Source organism: Phyllobates terribilis, unplaced genomic scaffold (assembly GCF_046119375.1).
Source record: "Phyllobates terribilis strain yellow unplaced genomic scaffold, ASM4611937v1 Scaffold_4__5_contigs__length_816908805, whole genome shotgun sequence".
Lineage (NCBI taxonomy): Eukaryota > Metazoa > Chordata > Amphibia > Anura > Dendrobatidae > Phyllobates > Phyllobates terribilis.
In genome coordinates this window covers 701,940,604-701,963,018 of record NW_027362764.1, presented here as the reverse complement: position 1 = coordinate 701,963,018, position 22,415 = coordinate 701,940,604, and the positions used below count along the sequence as shown (strand labels likewise).

At 43.3% G+C, this 22,415-nt stretch overlaps 1 protein-coding gene across 1 annotated transcript in view; it reads left to right on the top strand.

Annotated features, from left to right (window-relative positions):
- The window catches only part of STK3 (serine/threonine kinase 3), a 231,141-nt gene that overhangs the window by 11,546 nt on the left and 197,180 nt on the right, over positions 1 to 22,415 (top strand). The window contains exon 2 of the mRNA XM_073679611.1: positions 12,978 to 13,058. Within this exon, the coding sequence (XP_073535712.1) occupies positions 12,978 to 13,058 (81 nt within the window). The remainder of the gene's footprint in view (positions 1 to 12,977; positions 13,059 to 22,415) is intronic.

Sequence of the window (22,415 nt, the reverse complement as noted above, 5' to 3'; positions counted from 1 at the left end):
GTCATGGGGTCTTACTGGAAAACCGGAATTAGTCTTACGGGTAATGATGTTTCCAGGAATCCACATGACAGCACCCTTATTTCCCTCCCTATATTGCTCCTGTATGTGACTCTAACATATGTCTAAGCAGTCTAAAATAAAATTCTGTTGTACCCAGCCAATGTGGTTCTTGGAAAATCACTGAGGAGGTTGGGGGTGGGAGGGATTTTAACCTCTTGTGCTTCCTGTTCCTACACAGGATATGGGATTACTCCTCCTATGGTGCTGTCATGTGGACTCCTGGAAACATCATTACCGGTAAGACTAATTCCGTTTTTTCTTGGTGAAGAGGGAGGACTGGAGGCGGGGTGTGACTGGTATTTAGCAAATTGACTGGTTTTGCCTACTTGTGTTAGAGGGAATCTGTCACCAGTTTTTTGGCACCTAACCTGACAGCAGCATAATATAGGAGCAGAGACCCTGATTCCAGTGATGTGTCACTTACTGAGCTGTAGTTTTCATAATCTCCTGCTGATAAAACAGTGATTTTATCACTGGAGGACTAGTAAACCTGCTACCATGTTGTCCTCCATAGTCTGTATAAACTCGCCACTGATTGGCAGCTTTCTGCCTATGCAGTGTACACAGAAAGCTGCCAATCAGTGGTGTGTGTGGGGTTATGCAGAGCTCAGTATTCAGAGCAATGCTATATCTGCAGCAGATAAAGCAGGGATTGTATCAAAATGACAACAAGCAGCCCAATAAGTGACAAGTCACATTAATCGGGGTCTCTGCCCCTACATTATGCTGCACTCGGATGGGGCAGCAAAAACCCAGTGACAAATTCCCTTTAAAGCCTGAGAATGTCTAGAGTTACCTGAGATCTTGGCATCTGATGTTAATTATAAATGGCTGAAAGTGAGGATCGGGTATATGGGATATTATACCGTTCTGTCGGGAGATAAGCGGATGCCCAGAAGCCCCTTGTCTCTCATTAACTCTGTGCTGAAATAAACATGTACATCCAGCTATTCTGAGTGCACATTTTTGGGGAGCGGGAAATACTATCTTGTGGCCCATGGTGGGCCAGAGCTTCCTATCTCGGTCTTTGCCGGCTTAGATTGCAGTTTTGTTGTTGTGTAATTGCTGCAGTTCATTCAGCAAGAAATTGCACAAGACAGGACTTCTCTGATCAGGTCTATTCTCTTCTATGGGGAGATGGAAGAAAACCTTTATCTGGTAATTCCCAGGACTCGACCTACTAACAGATTATCCGGTCCTTAGGGGAGATGTGCCATGGAGGCAGCACTGCGGACCCCTCACTTACAAGATTGGCGTAGATATGCCTACACTTTTCTGTGCAAATATCCCTTTAAGGCTGCTGTATGCCCACAATGCGTTTTTTAAGCGTTTCCAAAGCGGCAAGAACGCTGCAGAAACGCTTAAAAACGCATGGTAGAAGGCCTGCCATGTTCCTCAATGATAATCCGTATGTGCACATGCTGCGGGAATTTCCGCTGCGGATTATCATTGCGAAAAAAAACGCAGCACTACCAATTATTATGTGGAAGCGTTGTGTTTTTGCCGCCATTGACATGCATTAGAGCGCATAATATCCACATCACTGCTTCTGTAAATGCGCAATCCAAGCGTTTGTGTGCGGATGGTACCCGGGTGTGGAGGAGAGGAAACTCTCCTCTGGACCCGGGTACCATAGAATCTGTAAAAAAAAGAATAAAATAAAAAATAAATATTATATTTACCTTCTGATGGCCCCTGGTCTCCTTGTCCTCCCTTGCTGGCAGATCACGGTGGACTGAAGGACCTGCGTTGACGTCATAGTCATGTGATGGCAGGTCCTTCAGTGTAGTGTACCGCGAGCTGCTGGCAAGCCAGGACGGAGCGAAGCAAGACTGCGGGGGCCATCAGAAGGTAAGTATATATTTATTTTTTTTATTTTGACATTCTTTGTGGTCACACTATATAAATCCATTCCGGTTGCATGGCTGTATATAGTGTGACCAAGTTGTCAAGCACTTTCCAAGTGATGCTAAAATCTCTTGGAAAGCTCTTGTCAACCCGCATGTGGAAATGCATGTGAAGAACGCTTCACATCCGCATGTCCCTGGCAGGAAAACGCATGTACAATCTGCATGTACAGTCCACATGTACAATCCCCATGCCTTCTTTTCTGCCAGGGAGATGCAGAAACGCTCAGGAAAAATCCGGAGAATTTCTGCATCGTGGGCACATAGCCTAAAGGGTTGTTCGCTTTTTGCACAATCTTTTTGTTGGAAGACTTTCTGGACAATAAAGTTAATCATATGTTGCTCCTTTCCAAAAGAATCCATTTGTCATCTGTAATCTGTGTGGTGACCTTGCAGCAAGTGTTCAGATCCTCTGCAGTGCCTCCACATTAGAGATGAAGCATTACATACTGTCCAGTTAATTCGAGGGGTGCGTTGTATAATGCCACGTCCTCCAGGGGGAGAGATGCCCTTTGTTGCTTCATTGTGGCTGATGGGGCTTGATGATCCCCCTTTTTGTTGAGACTTTGGAAAAAGAAGCATGATCAGCTTTTATCACTGGGGAAAGGCGCATGTTTCTGCTGTGAAAAAAATGTAGTATTATAAGGCGGCCATTAATAAATGTCTATCAATGAGCTGTTCCGACAGAGCAGTTCTTCCTTATCCCTTGGGGATCCCCCTTGATTATATGAATATATTAAAGTCGATTTCAGATGACTGTCAGTGCGTGTAACACAAAACGGTGCACAGACTTTTCCAGGATGCACTATTTTTAGACGTTTTTGAATGAGAATAAAGCCCATAGAGCTCAAAGGATGAATAAAGAAAGGATTCAACATGAACAGATGTATTCTGTGATTAAATAGGAAACAGTCGGGGCTTTTATTCTCTTTTTTTTTTTTTAATTGTGGATGTGAAAGCAGGTGTCAAGTACAGACAGATATACAAAACGGCATACATAATAATAATCGTCCATTATTTCTGCACTAAAAAGGGGTAAGTTATCATACGGTTATCTGAGACCAGCCTAATGTTAGACAATAATAATTTGGCTGATGGCTGCCTCTTCCGATTCCTCATATATAAGAATGGTTGCCTCGGCCTTATGTTCGGGTGTTCTCAATGGGAGAACCACTTCCAGACTCCCCTGACAGAGTCTTCTCTCCCCCAACGTCATCTGTCGGGGTAGAGTCAGGGCGCCTTACATACGAAATAGATGACAGGGAGGATTTTCTTCTCATAAAGACGCAATGAGACCCCCAGCCTTTGTGTTGGAGGACATGTTTCCATGGAGCAATTGTAAACCAACATATAAAGGTTCAGCACAAACAACCAGCTCTGGAGCTCACATCTCCATGCACACCAACACTGAGTGAGCCAGAAGGCTGTGTATTTATCCTCTGGAATCTGCCCTGGGGTGGAGATATGGTGAACAGCCTCCCACCCACTCTGCATCTGTTCACTCAACCTATTCCTAAACATGGCTGATTAACCCCACTCAGCACTTAATGTGCTGGAGCATTTTCCAAACGGTTTTGAGGGCTGTCGTTAAAGGACAAGCTCCTTCCCGTGGTGGCGTCTCACAACTGGCATCTCTAAGGATAAGCTGCCAGTCCATTCTTGTTTCTGCAACGAAAGTAATTTGCCTTTACATCTTCTTTCTTTACTGGCAAAACAAGGGCTTTCTCTGTGGCAACCATAAGCCCTAATAGAGCACATTGGTGGGTAAATGTATCAGTGTAGTTTAGCGATGCTCTGAGTTCTATATCACTAGGTGATTTGGTTACAGCCATTTACATGGGCCGATAATGTTCCTGTAATGGGTGTGTATCGATGATATAGCAAGCGTCGATCATTTGCTTCCATTTATATGGTACTGGCACTGGCAGCATGAGCAGACGAACAAACATTCATGTGATCTCAAAGCGGTTCGTTTTTGTGGGTAGCGAGTCCCCTGTTCACACGAAACGAGCTCGACAGGGAGGATTTTCTTCTCATAAAAGCTCAATGAGACCCCCAGCCTTTGTGTTGGAGGACTTGTTTCCAATGAACAATTGTAAACCCACATATAACGGTTCAGCACAAATATCCAGCTCTGGAGCTCACATCTCCATGCACACCAAACACTGAATGAGCCAGAAGGCTGTGTATTTATCCTCTGGACTCTGCCTTGCGGTGGAGATATGGTGAACAGCCTCCCACTCACTCTGCATCTGTTCACTCAACCTAGCTCTAAACGTGGCCGATTAACCCCACTCAGCACTTAGTGTATTGGAACGTTTTCCTAGGTTCATATCACTGAAGCTAACATGTGAAATTGATTTTTTTTTTTCAACATTTCACAGCACTTTGAAAAAGTTTTTGTCCAGTTCATTGTATGGTAAAAAGAATAATATCGTTCAAAACTACACCCCTCCAAATCTTATGTTTCTTGGAGGAAAGCTAGGAAACAATGAAAGCTCAAAGAAAAATGATCCTAAAGAGGTTGTTAGCCAAGATGCTTGCTAGACGTTGAGGATGGCTGAATGTCCTCTGCTGCTGAGGTTTTGCATTCAGAAAGAACAGACCTTATTGCAGTCTGTCAGTAACGAGTCCGAACACTCCGTACGTCCATTCAGTGACACGGCCGCTAATGCGATATTGTTACTATGAAGACGTGAGTACGACCTTCACTACCACCGCAGGGAGGTACTGCACACACCATCACTATTTGTCATGCGTTCCCATATCTCCCTCTATTATTTTGCACAAGGGAAAATTATCTCCTTACTAGTAGCAATGTGATGGTGCTGGATCAGGGGTACAGACACATCGGTGACCCCAAAATATTGGTCACGTGTACTACTTCAATGACCTCTCAGATTCCCACTAATCACTGACATGTCAGAAGGTGCAATACATCAAGGCTGAACAAAGCCATGCTGAATTGCCAACCACTGCAGTAAGGGGTTTTGTCTTCATCATACAGTCTGTAGCTGGGGGCTTCATCCATTTCCATGCAGCCACTTGCAGCTGGTGCCACGTGCATGGCGTGGCATGCATGGCGTGGCATACAGTGTGTGCTCCTCCTGCATCGTTCGTTTGTGTCGTTAGCTGAAAATGCCAGAAATGTTCTGCATGGAGCATGGAAAGCCAATATCCATTACAGCAATGGAGAATGATTATAAAACACAAGTAACCACCGGAGGAGGCGGCTGTTCTCAGGTCACACATTTGTAAGGCACCCATATATAATAGATTGATCCTCCCCTTCAGATTTAGTCTTACCATCTAATGTGTATGGAGACCCCTCCTGACTCTTTCTCCAACAAATTATTTCAAACAACCAATAATTTCTTCCACTATATCAGCCACCGCCAGAGAGAGAGCAGTCACTCCGCTGACGTTTACTTCACGGCTATCTAAGGTGTATGGCCAACTTAAGGACGAATTCACGTCAGGTTTTTTTTTTTTTCTTTCGCGAATAAAGATATGTGCTGGATCCAATTATAATCCATTTTGCTCCTTATATCTGTTTTTACTATCAGTGCTTTAACAGTTTCTCGTATGCAAAAAAAAAACCTCCAAAAAACAAAATAAGGCTTATCCTAATTATTTAACAGTAAAAAACAGACCATGCTCATGCGATGGACTCATTCGTTTGTAACTGTGCCCTTTGCAGACTATCAATCCACAAAAAGACGGACATGTGAACATGCACATAGACTATAATGGAAAATGGACATCTGATCATCTTGGATCTGTAATTCCTCCCAGAGCAGCCTTTGTGCAGGCTGAATTTCATTGTTGCGTAGCATAAGATTATATATTTTTTATTTTAAAAGCTGAATGTTCTAGCCATTTGTGTCACTTACTAATATGGAAATATGGCTTTCTTCTATGCTGACCAATGTCCCACATGTACGCTCCTTCTCTGGTTGCCTTTGCTTATGTCCATAGACCTGTGTTTGTACATTTGCATGTCACGATCTTTCCTGCAGCCGTCCATCCTTGGACTTTAGGTAACAGTGTTTTTTTCAGCCATTATAATAGTGCAACTGACCGTGATGATCTTTTACAAAGTGTGCTGATTCTTGGGCTGACCGCTGCCATGTTTGCCCCGTCCAGTGACCAGCAGTCAACATTCTCACAAGCACTCTTTCGGCCGACTATCGGCCCTTGGATTTGGGCCTTTACCTGGACTTTAGAAAGATTTGTCTACCTCTTGGGGACTTTTTAATTCTTTCTCAATTGCATGCATTCGGGGTTTCAGGGTTAAAGTTCATTTTTGCAGTTGGAATCCCTTAAAAATCTTGCACCGTTTGGTTTTTACATGCTCTGTTTGCTGCACATTCAATTTTGATGTAGTCTGTAGCCATTTATCAGCTGAGAAAAAGACGGGTAAGAGTTATAAACTCTAACATCATTCAATCTAAATGAGCTCACTGACTGTTTCTCCATTAACTCATCCTGCAGACAGCAGTAGTGTGACACGAAAGCTATAGAAGGGAAACTGAAAATTTTTAAAAACCAGTTCCAAAAATTAAATTTTAGCCCCAAAGCTTTCAGTAAAGTAAAAAAAAAAAAAAAACAAAAACAAAAAAACCCCCAAAAGATGGACAGCTCTTTTTAAGTATTAAGCTTAATATTTAGATTACTTCTGAGTTTTGACTCCTTTTCCATATTACAACCCACATTTCTCTGGTAGCACTGCTCCATAGTGTTATCTAACCACGCAGTGCTGTGTTAGGCGTCTTCGTTTCTTCCCGCTGCTTTCTTACATATTAGACACGCTTGAAGTCATTCCCTTTTGTTCTCTTTTGAAAATACAACAATCCAGAATCCACCTCTGTCTTGTGCAGGTCACATCAATAATGGATAGGGTTTTGCTGTATTTTAGAAATATGGCAGCACTATTAAATGAGATGTAAAATATACGCACATCAGCCGTAACTACCGGCCTAACTTTACCTAGGTCTGCCATGGCTTGGGGTACAAGTCTACAGTCACTCTGTGTCTGCAGACTTGAGAATCCGCACAGCACTGCTTTGTGCTTTGAAGATTCTCTGGTGCCGGTCACATTCAGACTAGACTTATCTGGCCTCGTTCAATGCACTTGTATTGAACAAGGCCACACAAGTCTAGTTGGCACATGCCCACATGTATGCTAATCGCATATTTGCGGTCACGTGCCCGCCCACTCACGGTGCTGGTACCGGAGAATCCTGACAGCGCGCACTGTGTGCTCTGTGAGGATTCACAAGTCTGTAGTCGCAGAATGCTGATTTTTACCCCAAGGCCGTACAACCCCTTTAAGGCCTGGACTAGAATGCTTCTGAAGGTGTCCTGTGGTATCTGCACCAAGACGTTAGCAGCGGATCCTGTAAATCAGATACAAAACCTTGTCAGCAGGGTTTTGCCACCTAATCTGAGAGTAGCAAAATGTAGGGGCAGAGACACTGATCGTAACAGTGTCACTTACTGGGCTACTTGCTGTATTTTTGATAATCTGCTGATAAAAGTTTTTTTTATTTTTTATCAGTAGAGGACTAAGTAAACCTCCATATTCATGAGCTCTGTATAACCCTGCCTCCACAATGTATTTGCAGCTTTCTGCCTATGCACAGCGTACACAGAAAGCAGCCAATCAGTGGCATGGGCGTGGTTATACACAGCTCAGCATTCTGAGCACTGCTAGATCTGCAGCAGATAAAGCAGAGATTTTATCAAAATGACAGCAAGAAGCCCAGTAAGCGACACACAACTGGAATCATGGTTTCTGCCTCTACATCATGCTGCTGTCATATGGGATAGCAAAAACCTGGTGATAGAGTACCTTGAAGAACTAAGGTGATCTGGTAGGTACATATTTATTTTTTGTAATTTTAGGACCACCCTGGGCTTATTTTCAAAATAAATAGAAGTGTACAATCCATAAATAAAACTGTGTGAATAAACTGCACGTGTGAAGGCAGCCTTACTTCTATGGAACAGTTTATTACCTTCTTTTTACATTTAGTTGCTGTATCAAAGACTGCATTTGTCTTGGTTGAAAGCAATGCAAAAGTGCAAAAACGCTGCGTGTGAACATAGCCCAAGGTGTGGAGGAGCATTTTTGTTTTTCATTATTTCTGTTTTACTGTTCCCATCGATTTGGGCAATTTTTAGGTCCTCTGCAGACCGCCGGGGGGAGCCGCCGGAAAAATGCTCGAGTTACCCATAGACTTACATTGGGCTCGTTACTCGGACCGAGCACTCGAGCATTCCAATTTGCTCGACCCAAGCAACGAGTACCTGAGAATTTTAGTGCTCGCTCATCACTAGTAACTAGCAAAATTATGAATGCATTTCTGGGCTGTAAGGATAAATGCACAAGATGCTGAATTGCTGCGGCTTTTACAACCAGATCTGCCATCTGGTAAGTCTGCAGCATGATCTAGTATTCGCGGCCAAGTAGATGATTTATTGAGCTTCGTCTGCTGACACCATCAGAGCATCAGCCGGCTTAGGACCGACCACAGGGCACTTGTAGTCTGATTCCCTCCTTAGTGCACCATACTTGTAGCAATATGTGCTGTCAGAAACTATGGAGGAATACTGTGTGCATGATCAACCTCCGCTCAAATCACCATCTATGGGATTGCTGGAAATCCCTTAACGCTGGACTCTGCAAAGTAGTTTGCTGACGTTCCGCCAAAATTTTGACACATGGTGTGCGGCACATGAAAGGGAACCTGACCAGCTAATTGAGGCAGCATGAATCAGAGCCTGGCTACACGATATTATTTTCTGAAATGCTCTGTTTCGAGAAACATGTACTTTAAAGTTCTGGACAGGAACTATACACAGAGATTAGACTAGTCCGGCCCCTGTCGCCATCTTGCTTCACTCTAGTTGATTTGACCGGTCTCTTGCTATTGGAGAGACCTGTCAATCATCTGCGTTGGCACTGGTAAAAGGTGGCCTAGACTCGTCCTCAACCAGAACTTTAAAGTATATTCTCTCCAAAATGGCAGAGCTCTTCAGAGAAGAATATACCTGCCTACAATCGTGTAGCCAGGCTCTGATTTATGCTGCCTATGGTTCGGGGGGCATGATTCAGATGACAGGCTCCCTTTAAGCCACATCCCTTTTCTTCCACTCTCTTGTCCCCTAAGCCATGTGCCCTCGTCTACTGAAAAAAGTGTCATAAATAATGGCAAGGCCATTCTGTCTGAAACGCGTTAGTTGTTACTTTTTAATTTTTTTTTTCTAATAATCTTGTGTTTTTATAAGAAAACCTTTTATGCTGGATATTTCTACATTCCTGTTTTTTCTTTTTTTTTTGGTACAAATTGCACCAGATTTCTTGCACGTTAAGCGCGTCTGATCATAAATGTAGTGTTGTATGTGGAATGGTAAAATGTTCTCTTTATGTACAGCGCATTTTTTTTAAACATTTTGTTGGCTGCAAGAGTTAGAGATACTTGCAATTAATAAATAAAAAGGAGTTCGCAGCATCCTTGCATGATGGAGGACTCCCATCTACACTTGCCGGTTTGCAGGATTGCATCTACCTCGTCACTCGCTCACGGTCATCTTCTGCAAGCTTTCAGCGTTTTCAGTGTCCTACAAAATAGGAAGTTAGTCACTGGCGTTGTACATTATTTCAGGTTACACATCATTTTTGTGGTTGGAAACAATGCTAACAATTTAGCAATGAAATAACCGTATGACCCATGTGCGGGGCCTCCAGTTGCTGATTCCTGTTGGTAATTCCCACTTGTAACCTTATCTCTGGTAACAATAATACGGATTGAGGCTGCAGTTCCTGTCGGTAGCGTATAGACAGGTGCAGTGTAAGAATATTATTATTGTGGCCTATTTAGAGCTTTGTTAAACTACCGCATAACACAGCAGCTGTGTGCAACTGGTCACCCGGACATAAAGCAGACCACCAAAACGATGCTTCAGATTATTCAGTAAAAATGGGATGAAGCATGGAGGTATGATGGAACAAGTTTGCCATAATTTCTTTCTACATTGTGTTTGTGGGTGGGTGTGTATTATATAATATATCATGATTTATTTTTTTGCATTTTATTTTCTTTATGACCACAAAGAATCATTGGCGGTAGCTTTTACATTTTTGTTTTATTGATTTTATTATTGTTTTTATTCATTTATTATTTCACACATTGTGCTTCCTACAAGGTCATAGAAGACATTTGGGGCCCATTTCAATATTTATTGCTAATTGTCCTGCAACTGGGTCCGGCATATTAACTACTTCTGCATCACCCATATACAATAAATGTCCGGGCGGTCCACACTTTACTTTGCGCTGACATTGCAGAATATCTATGCAGAGTAAGCTGCTTGCAGGAGATTGTGCCGCTTTGGGGGGCAGAGAACCGGCTGTCAGACAAAGCCAGACTTCCCACGGAGAGGTCAAACTTTGTATGTTACCATATTTTCCTTCTCGATTCTTGCATGCACAATGCTGAACCAGCGCTTGTGTATACAGATTAGGGAGAACTGACACTTCCTCCAATACACCCAGTGATAATGTGATACCTGGGCTTAGGGAGTGACCAGGAGCTGCTTAGTCCTAGGAAACCCAGGCAGTTCTGCTATGCAGCCATGAGGCTGAATTTTCCCTGTAACTGGGTCTAATATACCAGCCCCAGCTACAGGGGAAATCAGCTATTTAAATTATGTATTCATATAAAAACCTATTGGGGGGACATAGTGTTTGAAAAAATAATTAAAAATAAATAAAAACTAGAGCACCCACCCAAAAAAAAAAAAAAAAAAAAAAAGAAAAACGCCAGTATTAATTTATTTTCTAGCCCCACCACCATAAAAAAACACATAACAGTATATAAAATTTGTATGAAACATAGTTGTAATTAAGTTTAACGTAATTAATTTTTATTTTTTAACACCTTTTTTTGATCGTGAAAAAAAATTACCTGTATTATTCTATTTTTCTTTATATTTTCTGCCGGTTTCAGCAAAAACAAACAAAAAAAAATATATAAAAATGACATAAAAATGAAGCCTTTTCTAAATAAAAGAAGCAAAAATTATTTGAATATCCAAACAAGAATTTTTTTTTTAAAGCTGTTAAAAATGCCTGTACTATAGAACATGAAAATGTGCCTGTTCAAGAAAGGGGGATAATGGCCGGTCCTGAAATGCTGAACCACAGCTCAAGGGAAAATGTAGCATCCTGGGTCCGCTACATACCTGATGGGATCACATGGTTGCCAGTTCTGGAGGAAGAATCGCAGTTAGCGCTTCCTGTACTGATACACAGTATTCGTTCATTGATGTGTATACAGCTTTCAGGAAGGCATCACCAGACATGTATGGTTAATCCGAGAGCAGCATGACTTAAGGGTAGAGACCCTTATTCCAGTGATGTATCACTTTGTTTACTGGGTGCAGCAGTTATGTTACAATCACAGTTTTCTCTGCTTCTCATCTAGCAGTTCTCTGAATTCTGAGCTCAGTATAACCCCACCCCCACCACTGATAGGCAGCGTTCTGCCTATGCACAGTGTACAAAGCAAGCAGCCAATCAGTGGTGGGGGTGTTCTTGGACCAGGAGGTACGAAACACGTAGTTCTCTAGTGATAATCTGCTGATTTAAAACACTGATTGAATTGAAACCGCAAAACACAGCCCAGTAAGTGACACATAACTGGAATCCGGGTCTCTGCCCCTACGCCATTCTGTTCTCAGATTACATAGTAAAAACCTGCTGAAAGATTCCTTTTTAGCGTGTTAAAATCATTTCTTAATTTGCATGTGAAATTTACTGAACGAGGAGATTTTGAAGCTAAATGGTAAATAAGTAAATGAAACCAGACTCAGATTCTGTGTCGAAACATAAAATATATAGATAGAGATATATTTTATATATATTTATAATATAATCCTTTATGGACAAATAAATGTGTTAAGCGTGAATGGAAGCAATATATTTAATGATTGTGTGATGGGTGACGTTCATTCAAAGTAAGATGAGTTTTGTTAGGCTTGGGCTAACATGGCGGCTTTGCTAGGTCAAATATTGCTATATACCACTGGTATGTTGCAGCGTAATACAGGTGAATGGGGTTGCATTGTGGCCCACAGGATATTGCAACCATGACAAGTCGCTAAAAAGTAAGCTGATCTAACTTTTTGGAACTTGCTTGTTGCGGTACCCTTGGGTTCACAATTCACCTGCATTATCCTGCGATGTATCCGTGGCACATAGCGATATTTGGCCACTTGACCTGTAATTTCAGCCGAAAACACGCAATCCCTATTATATAGCCTCCCCGGACAATAAGTTGTGTACAAAGATAAAAACACAAAAAGGAAAAATTCCAGCAGCAACAAACAAAATAAAATGTAGAAAATTTATTAACATTCGTTAGAATCACATGAAAAAAAAATGAAGAAAAAGGGGAACACAAATGAAGGTGATGGGGGGGACGTACGCATCCTTATTCATAGGTAAATGAGTTTTCTTAGGCCTGGGCTTCATGGCAGCTTTACCTATGACTAAAGACTTGTTAGTTCAAAACGTGTAAGGTCCCCCACCTCCACATCCCCTTCTTTAGTTTTCCCCTTTTTCTCCTTTTTTTTTTTTTCTCATGTTTTTGGTCATGTGATTTTATGGAACATCAATAAATTTTCTACATTTTATTTTTTTGGTCAGTGCAGAGCAGGACAAGTTCCCCAGAGTAAGAGATGAGGATCCTGAAAAGAGCACCCCGTCTATAAACCCAGAGTTCCCAAATATTTAAAGCGTTTTCTAAAATACTTTTTGCATTCATTTCTTTCTTTTGTGGTGAAGTTGCATGCTTCCTGCGACCAAAACATCAGCGCTGTCGCGATTTTTATTCTTGCAGTGGATTCAAGTGGCAATGAGGCCTGATGATACTGTACAGTTGATACTTTCTATACTGGGAATGTGTTGACCTTATGTCTATATGTTTCTTTTTCTTTTATTAGCAAACTTAAAAAGCTGAGTGAAGACAGCCTGACTAAACAGCCAGAAGAGGTCTTTGATGTTCTAGAAAAGCTTGGCGAAGGGTGAGTGTAAAATGTAATATTCTTTTTTTTTTTTTTATCACTTGTGCGGATTCAGGGATAAAATGCGGTCTGTTAAATTTGCTTTAAAGCGTGACTGTAAAGTGTTTTATTAGACCTTTATAATACATCCATTGCAATGTTCTGGGAGATCTCTTATATTTACACACAGGAACACTCTAATATTGGAAAATATTAAAAATGATCAATGCCAAAGTCTTTATATATAACAAAATAAAAAAATCTCTGCCTTTCTCATTTCACTTTTGTTGTCCATATTGAATACTACGAGCGATGCTTTCTGTAAAAAAATGATCTGATGATTTTGGATTTTATTACACTGGACAGATGGGGTTTCCGTTTTGGAAAAATTAATTTCCCCGTCGCTTTGTTTTCCTTTAAATTCTTAATAATGTTTTTTTTTTTTACATTTTCCCAGTTTGGTATTTTGTGTTGAGCGTGATGCTTTATAGACTCTATTGAATACAGTATAAGAACTCGTTTTATCACTGCAAAATAAACTTTTTAATATCAAAAAGAAATATTTGGCACTGGGGTAGATTAGTTATATACGCAGAGAGAATATGCGGGAGATATAAAAACACCATATAACAGTCAGGACTTTCTGATTGTTTAGTCAGTTCTGGATGGAAGATGGCCAAATCCTATAAACAAGCTGAATAAAAACTTTTGTATTCTAATAAATGGCGACCTTAGATAAAAAGTTTAAAGTATATAGAAATCCCGACTTGACAGGCCCAATAAATTATGGAAGTTAAAGGCGTTGTCTGGCCTTAAAGAAGTTGTCCACTACTTTTTAAGATTGCCCCAATGTATTAACCATGTAATTATAAGACCTTTTGTAGTTACCTCTGGTAGTCTTTATTGCCTGTGAGTGGGGCTATCCTTGGCCGCTCACAGGCATCATGTGACCCCCGGCTGATGTCATGTCAAGTGAGACATGTCATCAGTGATGTAGTCCCCGCGGTGGATACTGGGCTGTAGCGGGGTTACCCCGCGCATCACACCAAGCATCCACCGCGCGCTTTCTCAATGAATGAGGAGAGGGAAAGCGAGCTGTGGGTGCCTAGTGTGATGCGCGGGGTAACCCCACCTACAGCCCAGCATCTACCGTAGAACGCAGCACTGGGTCACCCTTGGCTGCATCCGGAGCTTAACGTGACATCAGCGGATGTCAGATCCGACTGCAGCCGGGGGTCACATGATGCCTGTGAGCGGCTAGTGATAGCGCCGCTCACCGGCAGTAAAGACTACCAAAGGTAATTAAAAAAAGTCTTATAATCACATGGTTAATACATTGGGGGAATCGTAAAAAGTAGTGGACAACTCCTTTAACCCCTTTTATGACCTGGAGTGCACTAGTACGCCCCAGGTCATCACTCTCGGCCCAGCGCGGGCTCCGGCGCTGAGCCCGCACTGAACCGGGCACAAGACAGCTGATTTATACAGCTGACATGTGCCTGCAATTGCCGCGGGTGGAATCGCGATCCACCCGCAGCTGTTAACCACTTAAATGCCGTTGTCCATCTCTGACAGCGGCATTTAACATTGCCGCGCCGGAAGCACGACATCAGCCCCTGCCGTCTGTGACCCTGTCACATGATTGCGGGTTACTGATGGGTTGGCATGACAACCCGGGGTCTGCAGAAAATCTGTAAAAAAAAAAATAAAAAATAATAAAAAAAAAAATAAATGTATACTTACCTTCTGTCGGCCCGCGCACCGCTCCTGCTTGGTTCCCGGCACTTTGCAGTGAGTTGAAGGACCTGCGCTGACGTCAGAGTCATGTGACGGGTCACGTGACGCTGACGTCGGCAGGTCTTTCAATTCAATGTTGCCGGCAAGGGAGAACGGAGTGAGCAGGACAGCGCGGGCCATCGGAGGGTAAAGTATACATTTATTTTTTATTTTTTACCCTTCTTTCGGTCACACTAAATAAATCCATGCTGGTTGCATGGATTTATATAGTGTGACCTAGTTGTCAAGCACTTTCCAGGTGATGCTAAAATCACCTGGAAAGCGCTTGTCAATCTGCATGTGGAAACGCATGTGAATCCGCATGTATTCCGCAGGAAAAACGCATGTACAATCCGCATGCGTTTTTCTGCCAGGGAGATGCAGGAATGATGCAGAAATTTTCTGCTTCATTTCTGCATCGTGTGCACATACCCTAAAACATGATTTTTGTAAGCAGCTTCTTTACTGTGAAGACAACAGTTTTTGACTGCAGATGAAAAACACTGCAAAAACGTAACATGTGAACATTGCCTTAGGAACCCTACATACAGTTATGGCCGAAAGTGTTGGCACCCTTGAAATTGTTTTGTTATACACATTTAACACAAAACCCCCAAACTGGGTTGGACAAAATTGTTGGCACCTTTCCAATATTGAGGGCAATCAACTTTGTTTCAAGCATATGATTCTCGTTCAAACTCACCAGTGGCAAGTAACATGTGTGGGCAATATGAAAATCCAAATAAAAAGGGGAGAAGTTGACTTAATCTTTGCATTGTGTGTCTGTGTGTGCCACACTAAGCATAGAGAACGGAAAGAGGAGAAGAGAACTGTTTGAGAACTTGAGAACCAAAATTGTTGAATAATATCAACAATCTCAAGGTTACAAATCCTTCTCCAGAGATCTTGATGTTCCTTTGTCCATGGTGCGCAACAAAATCAAGAAGTTTACAAGCCATGGCACTGTAGCTAATCTCCATGAACCTGGAAGACAGAGAAAAATTGATGAAAGGTTGCCACTCAGGATAGTCCGGATGGTGGATAAGCAGTCCCAATCAAGTTCCAAAGAATTCAATCTGTCATGCTGGCTCAGGGTGCATCAGTGTCAGCGCAAACTATCTGTCGACATTTAAATGAAATGAAACACTATGGCAGGAGACCCAGAAGGACTCCACTGCTGACACAGACATAAAGCAAGACTGCAGTTTGCCAGAATGTATGGGAGTAAACCAAAAATGGGGAAGCATCTTGTGGACAGATGAGACCAAGATAGAGCTTTTTGGTAAAGCACATCATTCTACTGTTTACTGAAAACTTAATGAGGCCTCCAAAGAAAAGAACACAGTACCTACAGTCAAACCTACATTGAAGATGTTTTGGGGTTGTGTTGCTGCCTCTAGCACTGGGTGCATTGGCTGTGTGCAAGGCATCATGTAATCTTGATTACCAAAGGATTTTAGGTTGCAATGTAGTGCCCAGTATCAGAAAGCTGGGTTTTGCACCCTAGGTCATGGGTTTTCCAGCAGGACAATGACAATAAAAAATCTTCAAGAAGCCCCCAGAAATGGATGGAAACAAAGCGCTGGAGAGTTCTGAAGTGGCAGCAATGAGTCCGAATCTAAATCCTATTGAACACTTGTGGAGAGATCTTAAAATATGAGAGACCTGGAGCAGTTGGCAAAAGAAGAGTGGTGAAAAATTCCAGTTGCACGGTGTAAGAAGCTTGTTGATGGTTATAGGAAGCGATTGATTGCAGTTAGTTATTCCAAAGGGCGTGCAACCAAATATTAAGTTGAGGGTGCAACAATTTTGTCCGGCCCACGTTTGGGGTTTGTATGTGAAATTATGTCCAATTTGCCTTCTTTTTTTTGTGCTGTTCAAATGCACACATGTGAAATAAACATGTGTAACTGCAATAATTTTTGAGAATTACCTCATTTTCTGGAATAATTTCAAGGGTGTCAACACTTTCGGCCAAGACTAAATCCCTGGACCATAGATTAATAAATTCATTCATAGACACATTACCAAACCATCCATAGATACTCACCTACATTGATACGCACCTCATCACCTGGATCCCTCCAATTAATTTAGAGAATCAAATTGCAAACATCCATAAAGTCTAATTGGGTATCAACCAGGGAAGATCCTTCGTGTATAGATGTAATCTCTGTCTCCAACCTAAGCGATTTATACCTTATCAAGTTTATTAGGGCATTTCCTAGACCTGTAGGAAATTTTGTAAAATGGTACATATTTATTAAAGGGGTTCTTCAGTGAAAACAAATTATCACCTATCCACAGTATGAATGATTACTTGCTGACTGGTCGGTGTCCGACTGTTGAGACCTCCACTGATTGGGTGGGCCGCTTACATGTTAGATGAAAGTTGACGTTTGATGTGTGTGGGGAAATTTCAGGGGAGATGAACCTAAAACGGAGTTGTGTGTTGGGCAGGTATAAAGTTCACCAGCTTCCATAGATTGGCTGTGAAGATCCTCGGCAATTACTTGCTTTTTTAAAAGTATTTTCCTGTCTAATATTATATAGATATTTTATACCTGTTGAGTAGGGATTACTTACTTTCCAGTTTTTGGAAAACCCCTGTCCCAGAGTTGCAATTTGCCTTAAACAAAACTGGGCTTTACTCACCCTCACTGGGTCCCGCGCTGAGTCTCCGTGGCTGCTCCCGGAGTCCATTATTGTCTGCACTGCTGTCGTCACTTTGGACAACGTGATCTCAGTGATTGACCGCAGCGCTTTCCACATGATGTCAGCGCTGCAGACAATAACAGACGCCAGGGCAGCGGCAGAGACTCGGTGCTAGACCCGGGGAGGTTGAGTAAAGCTCATTTTACTTTTAAGATAAACTGCAGCCAGGAAAAAGCAGTTATCCAAAACAAGCGTAGGATAACTTTAAAAGAAAATGTAACAAAAGTCAGAGAATGTTATAATATAACAAATACCCCTGTTTCTATGTTGCTGTCATTTTGCTGGTCTTCACCTATTTCTTGTATCCCCTGACCGCCGAGGGCAGTGATTGATTGCGGAGAACAGGTAACTAAAATGCAATCCCATTATCTTTTTGGAAATTTTTTAATTTGGACAGCCCCGCTAAATCAAAACATTTGATACAATTTTATCATTTATATAGTTTATGCATCAAGAGGATCTGTTGCCAGGTTTCACAACTGAAAAGTTTACACCTTATGAGGCTGGTGTACTTAATTTGAAAAATCAATGTCAGAATGGCCGTATAATCCTTTTAAAAAGTTTTCCTGCCTGATACGAAAATGAGTTGTGTTCTGATAGTTTTATGTCCTTTTTTGGAATTATCATGTCCATAGATTCCCTGAGACCATTTATAACTAGTGTTGAGCCACCCCCGTAGTGTTCGAGTTCGGTTCGTCGAACACCCATATGTTCGCCAAACTGTTCGTCGAACACCGTTAAAACCAATGGCAGGCAAACAAAAACACATAGAAACACATAGAAAACACCTTCAAAGGTGTCCAAAAGCTGACAAACTGCTCAGAAGACACAACTAACACATGGAAAAGTGACAAGTACATATAGTCATGCGAAAAGAAAAGAGGTGGAGGAGTAAAAGGAGGGGGAGACACAGATATAGGCATGTCATGCCCTTCTAAAATCCAAAAAGTGAGAAGCCGACACGGCCAGTCCGCTCCTGCCCGTGCCACCTCCGTGTCGCCGGGTTTGTGCCAGAGCCGCGGTGAACCCTGACGGCCAGCCCCCCTCTCCCAATACTGGTGCCTGTCCGCTGGTGGGTCGAGCGAGCCCCCCTGTGGTGGAGGCAGCTCTAAGCTTTTTAATTTAAATTGTCTCTCTAATTTGAATGAATACACTTTAAATCGATTTACAAGGATCTATTGGAGGGCAAGTCTCATGCCAGCAGCCGCGTAATTCCAGCTCCAGTAGCGTCCACTAAAGCTGCTGCAGTTAAAAAGCTTTTATAAGGATCGAGCTCGGCTGTCCACCGCAAGGCATCCTACTGCCAGTCCCAGCCCCTATGCCTTGGGGTGCCTCCTGATGCTCTTCACTGAGTATCCCGTGGTCCCGAAGCATTTCCTTTGAAAAAATTAAGTGTCCAAACTACAGGTGGTGTAGCTTGCTTAACAGCCGGGATAATCCGCTGAGTAGCAGACACTGCTACTAGGCACAAAGTATTTCCTGGGCTAGATGCAGTTAAAAATTTGTAATTAGATACTCTCGTTGGATGCTGAGAAAGCATTCCATAGAGTCTCCTGGCACGCCATATATGATTCTCTTAAAAAGCTTGGGGTAGGGGTCTAGGGGACCCTTTTATAGCCAAAATCACGGCCCTGTATCACAATACGTCACCTAGGCTGAAGATAAATGGAACTGCAGCACCCTGAGGGCTCGGTTGCTACAGAGGTATTGCACCTCACCCAGAGGTGTGATATCTCACTCTCAGGTAAGGATGGAGTGTGGATCAGGACCCGACACCTGCATGCATTACACCACATTGCCGTGGGGCAGGGCGACCAATATGCCTCTGAGATGGGCACGACAGTCCCTGTCCCTGGCTGGAGTGGGGGGAGGGAACACTGAGGAAGGGGAACCCTGTAGTGCAGGAGCAGGGAGGAAGCAGTTCCTGGGTGCATTGAGAAGGGAGTATAAAAGGTGGGCACCATCTTAGTTCAGTGCAGAGAAGTCTGAGCAGAAGTGGCAGGGAGCAGGGACTCTGCATGAGCTCTGCTCCGGAGGCGGGCCTAGTAACAGAGGCCCAGGCCTGGAAGAGGGAGAAGGAAGGAAGAGGAGTGGAGAAGGCTCCAGGAAGGAGGAATGAAGGGATCCCAGGGGTGCGGACGGGCGAGTCGCCACCGCACGCCCGAATCCACCTGCTTGGAGGGGTCAGGCCAAAGGGGGAGACCGGTCCCCGAAACTAGTGGAGGCAGGAAACGACCCTCAGCTAGAAACCGGAGGCTGTGACATTTTATGTGGCGCAGCCCCTCGCTACACCCGCTAGGAAGGCACCACATAGGGTCAGGGAAACTGGCGCCAAGTTTACCAAGAGGAGGCCCGAGGCAGCCGGACAGAAGGGTTGGTAAGAAAGGCCAGACAAAGGACACACAAAGGGGGTCCTGTGAAGCGCTCCAAAGTTATCTGGGAGTTGTCTGAGCCCCTCACCTGGTGAGCACAGTACGACGTGGGCAGCCGTTACCTGCAGACGTGGTCTGGATAATAAGAACTGTGAGTAAAGGCCCTGGACTGCATCACTGACTCAGTGTCGTTACTGCTGCTGCCCTGCACCATCACCCCCATCCTCCGCATACACTGCCCTGAGGCTATACTCCTCCCGTGGGGAGTTATGCTACGCTCTGCTGCACCCACAACACCAGCCTCAGTGGTCTGCCCTGTAGCGGCGGTTCACTCTGACCGCAATCCACGGGTGGCGTAGTCGGACATTTAAACATCAAAACCACATAAATAGTTCCGCCACTGGTTTGACCACCCTGAGCCACGGAACCGGGTCGCCGCCACGAAGACTACAACCACCAGCATCCACCAAAAAGGGTCCGGCTCCGGGTGTCCCAAGGCCCAGGGGGTGCATCAGAACATTTTCATCACCTTTCACAATCACCAATGGGACAAGGCAGGGATGTCCTCTGTCCCCTCTCTTATACATTCTAGTGACGGAGCACCTGCTCTCATCAATTCGCCATAACCCCAATATTAGGTGGATTGAGGTGGGAGGCACCGAGTACAAGTGCTCTCTATTTGCTGATGATGTCCTAGTATATATCACTCAATCACATATATCCATCCATGCTGTTATGGCTGAAATAGATCACTTTGTTACATGGTCAAATTTTAAAATCAATGCAGCGAAGTCTGAGGCCCTCGATGTCTCCCTCCCCAAATCCATATAGGATTCCATCCAGTCCAACTTTCCCTTTGCCTGGCCCTCACAGGGTATCAAATACTTAGGAATTCCTATTCATAGAGACCTCTCCCATCTATGTTATCTTAATTTTGGGCCCTTTATTGAACAACTCCATACAGACCACGGTTGGCAAGTTAGAACTGTAAGATTCACTACGTGAACCACTGGTGTTTTGTGGAAAAGCACATGTACACTGCGTTCCAAATTATTATGCAAAAAGTGTTTAGGAGTGATAAGGGAAGAATTTGTTTGTTTGTCAGTTAAGCTCATTGATGGTGATGTGTGTCAGGGCTCTTTATATCACTGTAAGCAATTGCAGACACCTGTGCTAATTAGTTTGGCAGGTGTGTCCAATGAAAGGCAAGACTACTTAAGAAGGCTGTCTCACATTATTAAGCAGCCTACATTTTCTGCCAAAATGGGAAAGAAAAAGGATGTGTCGGCTGCTGAGAAGCAACAAATTGTGGAGTGTTTAGGTCAAGGCATGACTACAATCAACATTGTGCGATGATCAGGATGAAGTGTCTTGGCAATCAAGAAGTATGTAGCTGATTCACAGTACACACGTGTGCGTGCTGATAAGGTCAAATTGAGGACTCTTTCCTACAGGCAATTACGTCAGGTTAAAAGAGCAGCGGCAAAAAAGCCTTGTCATAGCAGCAGACAAGTTTTTGAAGCTGCTGGTGCCTCCAACGTCCCCCGAACAACAAGATGCAGGGTCCTTCAGAGGTTTGCAGCTGTGCATACGCCATCCTGTCGACCTCCTCTATCCACTTCACACAAGCAGAAACGGCTCCAGTGGGCTAAACATTACCTGAAGACTGATTTCAAAACTGTTTTGTTCACGGATGAGTGCCGTGCAGCGCTCGATGGTCCAGATGGATGGAGTGGAGGATGGCTGGTTGATGGACACCCCACGCAAACACGGCTACAGCGCCAACAAGGAGGAGGTGGAGTAATGTTTTGGGCTGGAATCATGGGGAGAGAGATTGTCGGCCCCTTTAGGATCCCTGAAGGCGCTAAAGATGAACTCCATAATGTATGTGGATTTTCTCAAACAGCACTTCCTGCCATGGTTCAAGAAGAAGAACCGTGTATTTCACAGCAAGATCATTTTTCTGCATGATAATGCACCATCTCATGCTGCACATAAAACATCTGCATCTCTGGCTGATATGGGCATAAAAGGGGACAAACTTATGGTGTGACCCCCATGCTCCCCTGACCTCTACCCCATTCAGAACCCCTGGAGCATCATTAAAAGGAGTGTCTATGATGGCGGGAGGCAGTTCACATCTAAGCAACAGCTCTGGGAGGGTATTCTGTCCTCATGCAAAACAATTGAAGCAGAAACCATCCAAAACCTGACAAATTCAATGGACGAGAGAGTTCAGAAGCTCCTTTCGAACAAGCGGTCCTATGTGCAAATGTAACATCACCTAGAATAAAGTTTTGAGTTGAAAACTGTTTGATTTCAGTTTCTAATAACCTGCTAATGCTTATAATTTCAAAAATGACCATTTTTTTGGCCTTTATTAAAATGAAAAGGTTGATCGAAAAGTTTGGGGGATCTAAGAGTGTGGCAACCCAGTAGTCATGATTACTTCGAATTCTGACAATATGAGGGTCATGTTGCAGGTAGTGCAGCAAGAAGGCACTTATGTGTCTTG